General features: G+C 40.8%; 1 protein-coding gene across 1 annotated transcript; it reads left to right on the top strand.

The window, feature by feature from the left end:
• Positions 1-6,657: 6,657 nt before the first annotated feature.
• Positions 6,658-7,777, top strand: GPR15 (G protein-coupled receptor 15). The gene has a single exon (XM_010171094.2). The coding sequence runs from the start codon at positions 6,671-6,673 to the stop codon at positions 7,775-7,777; it is 1,107 nt and encodes a 368-aa protein (XP_010169396.1). The 5' UTR covers positions 6,658-6,670.
• The last annotated feature ends 909 nt before the right edge of the window (positions 7,778-8,686 follow it).

Genomic DNA, 8,686 nt, shown 5'->3' with positions numbered 1-8,686 from the left:
AGTTGTGGAGTCTCTTTTCCGCACGTCAGTAAGGAAAAACAAGATTTAGTAAAAATTGCAAGAATTGGGAACACTGGCTGCATGCCCCAAACTGGACATTTTCCCCATCCCTGGTACACATATCCACACAAATTCCAAAAGGACTTTTAAAAATAGTTAACAACTCTCCTGCTGAGAGAACACCACACCCAGTTTTGGTTTTACCAACCTCCAAACTAGCAAACAAATAGACAGAAAAAACAGAATTACGGCTGAGATTTTCACATCTCTGAGGACTTCTGGGGAATGATCCCATCCATCTCCGCTCCCAGAAGAGCCAGGAAGCATTTTTGCAGCAGGGTTAAGAAGCTAGGATGGCAAATGTGAAGGTAGTGATATAAAAAACTTCTCTGACTTGGTGCAACAATTTTTTTTTTTTTTATTTTAGAAAAGAATTATAAATTATATTTAATTAAAAAACTTCTGCCTATACACCCCACCTCTCCAGATCATGGAACCATCTCACCAACACCTCCTAATGTAACAGTCTGTCAGGATGTATTTTGGGGTCTGACTGAGATTTATGCTAGGCTCTAAAATATTTAAAATCTTTATCAATGGCCTGGAAGAAAGCAGAGAATTGCTGATAAACTTCACAGATGACACAAGGCCTGAGGGAAGGATAAATAATGACACGGAGAGGGCACTGGTACAGGGTGACCTGATCATCTGGCAGCCAGGGCAAGCAAACATGTATTTCAATAAGGTCATTGATGAGCTCATTCATTTAAGAGCAAAGAGTGGAGGCGATACTTACCTGACATAAAATTTTATCCTAGGAAGCACAAAATGAAAAGGACAAATGGGTCACTGTGGATTACCAGCTGCTAAGACGGTGCTGTAGCCAAAAAAAAACAACTTTCCTTCAACCTCAGATGTAGAAACAGAGAAATCACAAGGAGGAAAGAAGTTATATCACATCTAGATATAGATGCTATTGCTGCCGGCTGCTGAAATAGCGTGTCTAGTTTTGACGTGTTGATAAAGCAGGGAGAAACCTGAAAAGAGACATGAAAATCACTGAGCAATTAGAAAATCTCTCTCAGTGAAATATATCACAGAAGGTCAGTCAATTTAATTTACTGAAGAGAGCGTTAAGGAGTTGCAAGATCACAAAATAAATGCAACGGCGATAAGGAACAAAAAATTGGTAATTTTTTTTTAGTATATCTGGCAAAACTATCAGAAGTTGAAGCCAGAAAATGTTAAAAGAAAAAAAACCACCTCTGTATTCTAAGCCATGCGATAAGGAGAATCGGAACTGCTTACTGTAAATCGTTGTGAATTATCTAACACTGTCAAGTCTATATAGGTTTTTCTTCTATAAGATCTAATCTTGTAAAACTGAGAATAAATTCTGTAAAATTTTGCAGCCATTGCTACTTCCATTATTGAATTAAACTACAGTGGCTTCTTCTTCATAATCTGCCCTGATCAGTACGACGTGTGCAGCTGCTCAAAAACAGCCAGAGGGAAGAGATGTGTTTTCATTTTATTTATTTAACTCAAATACTTTCTGGAGATTTCACCTGGATTTTTTTTTTTTTTCTGGAAAATTACCCCTCCATATAACAAGTCACCTAATAAAAAACGTTACAAATTAATGCACAGATTCATTGCTAACACCTCTCTTTTTTCGTTTTCTCTTCACAGCTCCTCAGTGTGCCTCAGCAGACAACTGGGTGATCAGTTTAGCTACAGAACAGGATCATTTGGGAAGGCTTTCAAAGTAAAAGTTTGTTTTACTGTGCTGAAACTGTGACAGTTTGCACACGAAAGCACGAAGGGAATAACGCTGATGGCTGTAGCTTAAATGCAGTTCCTGCTTCTTGCAAAACTGAAATTTCTTCGATAGCAGACCTGGAGCATGTGCATTAGTACCTCTAACAGAAGTTCTCTGGCAGTGACAGAGAGTTTAACATCAGAGTGCTGCAAATGAAACAAACAAACAAAACGCTAGTATGTTACAAAAACTTTGTGTCCTACAAAATTTGTGTCATTTTAGCTCTCACAGTCTAAGAAAATAGTAAACACTTGTAGGAGGTGGCAATATCTGCGTTAAATGAAGTTGATACAGGATGAGAAATGAAAAATGAAAAACCCTTCTTCATGTATCACATTTGCTTCAGGAGTTACTGATTCAGACCTGAAAAAGGTGTTCAAAAGTCTGCCCATTTCTTCTAATACTACTAGCTAATTTACTACAAGATATTGCCTCTCCCAACAAATATTCTCTTTGTAATAATAAAATGGGCAGGTTCAGTATTTTAGGTATCATCTGTGAGCATTTCACATAGCCACAATAAGCAGCAAACCCCATGGATTCCCCTCAGACTTCTTTAGACAGTCTGCCTGGTTTTATTTCTGCCTTCTGTATTTTTCTATCTGTGGCACAGAACACAGTAGGCTAAGAAAACCCTACCCTAATTATAATTTTCACAGACAGATTATGACCTTCAGTATGTGCTTCTTCCAAATACAATGAATAGCACAGGTTCGCTTTGAGGATACCCACTTATCCTCTTAAGTCATCAGTCTCCAAACCTTTTTGTCACGTACCCCATCAGTAAAAACTTTTTGAGCATGCACCCCTAGTATATGTATAATTTTAAAAATTATATACTTGTACTAGTGTACTAATATATTAATAGATATAATTATTAGATAATACATTAACATACACAAAAAATATAATCTAAAAAAGGAAGAGATAAAGATGACATAAACACTATTTTTAAAGTATGTATTTTATTAACTGTACAAAACACATTTATTTCCTGCACCCCAGTTTGGAGACGACTGCTGTCAGTATGAAACTTTCAACCTATCCCAATGTGCTGTCTCAGTTCCCACAATCTTACCTGAGTCAGTTCTACCCTCTCCTCTTTGTTCAGGGGTGAAACTTCCACTGGTTAATATTCATCTGGTTACCTCTGAGCCTGCCCTCACCCATGTTATAGTATAGTAGGGCAGTTTCAGTCAATTTGGTGTGGGGGGGTTTTGGTGGGTTTTTTTATTTGTTTTGTTTTATTTTTTTTAATTAGGTCTGCAAATCTCTATCCTTACAGAAGATCTTTGAAGCACAATAATTTAGAAACTACTACACTTTCTTTTACAGCCAAATGAACCTCTGTTCCTTCTCAGCATTTATCACTAAAAAATTACTGATACATAGCTTATTTTATCTAGATGCTTGTGCTTATGTAAAAGCACGTGTACAAGTTGGAATAAAATCATATTTAAACTATCAGTAAAATAGAGACTGTAAAAAAACAAAACAAAACAAAACCCTCCACACCTTACTACCTGAAATGCTTCAATTGTAGCAATGTGTAAAGGGGGGTGTGTGTGTGTATAACAAACTAAATCAACAACCCTGAATACTTCCTGTGCAGATTGTTCTGCTGTGCATCTCTTTGAATGATTGTAACACGAAATTAGAAGGCCACCATAATACCCGAATCACAAACATTACAGAACTGTGAAAAAAGACATTAAATCTTCTCCCTTGCTCCTGTTGGAAATATCTCAGCATTTCCCATAAGGAATATTTAAGGAATGGCACAAACACTGAAGTGCATTTGAGAAAGGCAGGACCATCAGAGAAACGTATGCTTTAAAGCATCACTAATCTGCTGTGAGCACATAGTTACAAAAGCTTTAGGTTCACCCTTAGGTTCAAAACTACTTTGCACCCAGCAGCTGAGTACCCCAAGTGGAAGAACATACACCCAAGCCAAGCCAAGCCAGTAGCTGTCACTCCAGCAGAAAATTCTGTTTGGGAAAATGGTTTACATGAGCCCGGTGAGGTCTGGGAGAAGGAAAGTGCTGTGGAAACCTAAGAGGGAGGTGAGGAAAGGGTGGAGGTTGTCCTCCAGTGACAAAACACCTCACTACATCTCTTGGATCTTAGCACATCGTGTGCTGAGCTTTCTGGAGTATCTATGCAGAAGTGTTATAAGGGCAATTTCCATGTGCTGAGTGTTTTTGCAAGCTTGGCTCTACCTCAGGGAAATGAGCTCTGGGAAGAGTCAGAGCCTAGATGAAGCTCTAAGTGAATCAATACCACATAAAAAACCACAAGGTTTACAGACTACCGACAAACATGCCTGCTGCTGCCTCACTCAGATAATTACAGAGCACTTCATTATTCATGACAATGCTTCATACTGTCTTTGCAAATCTTCTGTCCAGATAAGGAAGTGTCACATATGTAATATGGCAACACACAGCGACACCCACAAGTCTTTTTAGAGCGTTCAAGAAATACAGAGCATATTCAAGAGAACAGATTCCTCTTGGAAAAGGTTTACTATGTAATTTTTTATTTTCGTAAGTCAGGCTACTAAACTGCAGGGAGACAATAAAATGAGGAACTGCAAACACAAGAATATGTGGACATATGCTTATCTTTATGGTTCCGTTAAGCTTTTTTAAAAGTTACTCACTTTTTTGTCTGTTCTGGGATGGGGAGTGAATTTTGAGGAGTATGTAGCGGTGTGAGGTGGAGGGAGAGATGTTTGTGCCTGATTTCTAAAGCTTGCAACTGCATGTAAGCTGTTAGGATCTAAGTGCAGAGTAAAATAACATGTAGGTCCACCTCTGCAAGAGAGGCAGAACTGTTATACTGCAGACCATAGGGTTCAGCTGATCTTCTACTCTAGTACTGATGGAATGCCTCAATTTCCCAGTGCTCCTTGGAAGAAAAAAAATGAAACACATTCCTTGAAGCAGAAATAAGCAAAGATGACACCAAACTCATCTCTGCACTGAATCCATCAAAAATAATTTCTGTAAACTGTAACACACTTGGGCATTTTTACACAGTTCTTAGCTGAAAAGTAGGTGTATCTTTTGTAACCTTCAGATGGTGATAAGATGATTTTTAGCCTGTCCTTCTTTACAGATTCACACTTACATCTGTGGCATACATATTGGTAATCTAAGCCAGGTTGGTTTTATACACCTTTACCTTCTTTCAGAGTTCATGATGGCTGAATTACACTCACTGAGATAATTAAATCCTTTCACATTCCATGAATAATAGTCAGTTAGAGTTCATTAGTGCCCAACTGATAGGAAGGCAGTCATCTATAACTAGCTCATTAGCTATCAGTGTATCTACAGCAGAGAGAGTGCCCATCTAAATATTCTTTGATCCAGCAGCCAGTGGTTTAATAGCAGCTGGCTGCTTTTCCAGGCACCTGGAAGTCTACCAGGTACCTGCTGCACAGGAGCACATAACTTGAGCACTGGCAGAGTGAATCTGAGGGCATCCAGAATGCACTTGGATGGGACAAATCTGCTGTCCATGTGACCTGGCGTTGCTCTTTGCCTCTGGAGACATACATGGATGCAATCTATTGGCCAGGGCTCGAGCACGCTCTGGTAAGCAATTTGCTCAAAGCTTTGAGAATCCTGAAGATGCGCCTGGTCTGTGAACACGCAGGTGGGAGGGAGAGGAAGGAGAAGATGAAATTATCTGCAGAAGAGAGGAAGGATGATGAAGACTAGTAGTAGACGTTTCAAATTAGTATGTGCTGCACAAAGCTGTAATAAATTCAGTAGTTTAAAAAGTGAGAATTTTCATTCAATTTACGCCACACTGAAAGGGCCATCTGTAAGGTAAGCAACAGCTGGAGTGATATTGATATTGCGAATGAAAGATGAAGGAAATCAGAGCTCTTTAAGAGAAGCAAGCCCTGCACACAACAACGGCTCACGAGCCAGGTGAGCTGCTCAGTCAGAAGGAGAAGGAACTCACCACCGCTCTGGAGACAGGACTGTGGCTGATGAGAAAGCCTGTGCGGGGATGGGAACATCAAGTCAAGTTTCAAATTGCAAAAGAATATGACACACTGAAAAACTGTCCTCTAAGTTTAAAACACATTCATAAAAGCTGGGTGTGGGAAGCTCAGGGCTTGGGGAACTGGAGGGGCTGCGGGGCAGGAGGGGGGCACTGGCAGAGCAGTGGAGAGCTGAAGACTGATATAGAACAACTAACTACAAGACAGTATGAAGAGGGTAGTTTTAGATGTTTTTCCCTAAATATGTTTGTATGAGAGAATTATTCTCAACATAAAAAAAAATCAATCATAAACAAGCGAAGAAAGTAAAAATCTCCAAGCTTTAGAAAAGCTGAACTTGTCCCAAAAACCAATTTATTCAAAATGTTTCAAGTAAAGATAAAGAATGTGGCACCTGAATTCACTGTTCTCTGATTTCTCCTGAGCTGGTACAATCTTGAACCTCTGCAAACTAGCAATATCCTGTCCTAAAAAAGTTTAGAATCTTGAAAACTACCTTCCCTCCCCCAAAAAATAAAAGCAAAACCCAAACCTGGTTCGCTTATACAGGCAAATGCAAAATGAAGATAAAATCAGTAAAACTAAACCTGATTTCAAAAAAAGAAGCAAGTGTTTATTCTGAAGACAGGGTTTTGACTAATCAGAGACTCTCGTCGCTTGTCCGTTGCCTGTGCAATTGGCTAAAAGCGTACAGATTACCCCCCACAAAACCACTTTTCTCCTCCTCCCTCCCCCTACTCCTCCCCCCTCACTCGCTAACATGTTTTTAAAGAAGACCTTGAGGGGAAGGGAAGGGGGAGCTCAGAGCCTTCCTCAGAGTGAGGATGAGGACAGCTTGGCCAGAAATGGAACTCACTCAGCTTTCGCCCGTGACTACAGTCACTTTCAACTATGACTACTACTACGATGACAACTGCCAGTATCAGCACCTGCAACATCTGTCTACCTTCCTCCCTGTCCTCTACGCTGCTGTGTTCCTGGTGGGCATCGTCGGCAACTCCATCCTGATAGTAGCCTTGGTCTTCCAGCGACGGGTTCAGAGGCTGATCGACGTCTTCATTGTCAACCTTGCTGCATCTGACTTCATCTTCCTCATCACACTGCCATTCTGGGTGGACAGGGAGGTGTCGGATGGGAGCTGGAGGGTAGGATCTTTCCTCTGTAAAGCTAGTTCCTATGTCATCTCAGTCAACATGTACTGCAGCATCCTCCTCCTCACTTGTATGAGTGCTGACCGCTACCTTGCTATCATGCATCCCTCTGTCGCTAGACGGGTCAGAACAAGATCCTATTGCACTGGACTCTGCATCTGTGTCTGGTTATTATCCTGCTGCTTAGGGATGCCAACCCTTTTGTCCAGAGAACTGAAGAAACAATACGGAAAGACTTACTGCACAGACAAAGCTGTGACAGAAACCAAACAGATCATGTCACTGATGCTTTTAATCCTGGCCTTCTTCTTCCCACTATTGAGTATCTTAACCTTTTACTGCTCCATCACCAGAAGACTCTGTGTGCATTATCAGAGAGCTGGGAAACATGATAAGAAACTGAGAAAATCCATCAAGATCGTCTTCATTGTAGTAGCAGCTTTTGTTATCTCCTGGGTTCCCTTCAATCTTTTCAAGCTTATGGCCATCCTTTTGGGACTCCTGAAGCAGTCTGACTGTTTTCCCGACATGGTTGCCCAGCTGGGCATGAAGGTGAGCAGCCCTTTTGCTTTTGCCAACAGCTGTGCCAACCCTTTCATTTACTATTGCTTTGATAACTACATCCGCAGAGCCATGCTCCGCTGCCTGTGCCCACGGGTGAAAATCGGCAGCAGTGGCAACACCTCTGATACTCTGGACACTCGCCTGAGCCACTCCTTATCCAATTTTATTTCGGGGGAGTACGCCACGAGGAAGAGGAAGCGCTCTGTATCCCTCTGACTGGGAGCTGGGACTGCGGAGGAAGGAATTTCTCTCTCCAAAGATGGGAGGAAAAGAATAAAGCGAGAGAAACTGAAAAAAATGAGCAACAGAGACAGAGGTGCAAGTGTAATGCAGCTGGCACCTCAGGTGGAAGGAACGCTGCTTCCCTTTAAATGCAGATAAATGGAATAGGAAACCTTAACCACAGAATTACAATTCACAATGATCGCTGTGTCACTGCACAGCGTAAATCTGAAACCATCGTACCGAGAAGTATCCACAAACGCTTACACTGGAATCCCAGCACAGGCGCCACAAACTACAGAAAAGACCCACGTGATTCAGCCAAAGCCGCTCCGAGGCAAGCCTCCAACTTAAATGTATATAGGTTCTTATTCTGCACACAGCAAGAAAAAGAACACAACAGAAGTATTTCTTCTCTTTGGTTCCTAGCTACAAACAATGTCCTCCAACCAACCTGATCAACTCTGGTTTTTTGGAGGTTTTCTGAATTTAGAAATGCAATGTTTTAATGAATGTGTGTGTTACCAGTTCTCATAAGTTAAGTCCTTCTGAAGTCTCAGCTTCTTGATTATGGCATTAAATATTAGTTTTAATCACAGTAATTAAAGTAAGTTTCTAGCCCTGCAGATTTCAGAAAAAAGATAACTTGAAGGCAGAGAAACCCAAAGACAATCAAAAGAAATCCTGCATTTAACCTTTTTCCTAAAGGAAAAAAACCCCACAAAATCCACTCATGCTTTTTCAGACCTTTTGGGGGATCTGACACAATTTCTGACCACTTTGGTACGACACTGTGTGCCATTTGAAGTCCAGGTCTGCTTTATTTAACTGCAACTGGTTTACGTAAAGACATATGCACTATGGCTACTTTCTCCCACTGGAGTCACAGTCAAATGCAAATAT

The sequence above is a fragment of the Antrostomus carolinensis genome, unplaced genomic scaffold, assembly GCF_000700745.2.
Source record: "Antrostomus carolinensis isolate BGI_N321 unplaced genomic scaffold, ASM70074v2 scaffold2357, whole genome shotgun sequence".
In the NCBI taxonomy this organism is placed as follows: domain Eukaryota; kingdom Metazoa; phylum Chordata; class Aves; order Caprimulgiformes; family Caprimulgidae; genus Antrostomus; species Antrostomus carolinensis.
Note: the sequence above shows the minus strand (reverse complement) of the source record. Positions and strands in the feature narration are given on the sequence as shown.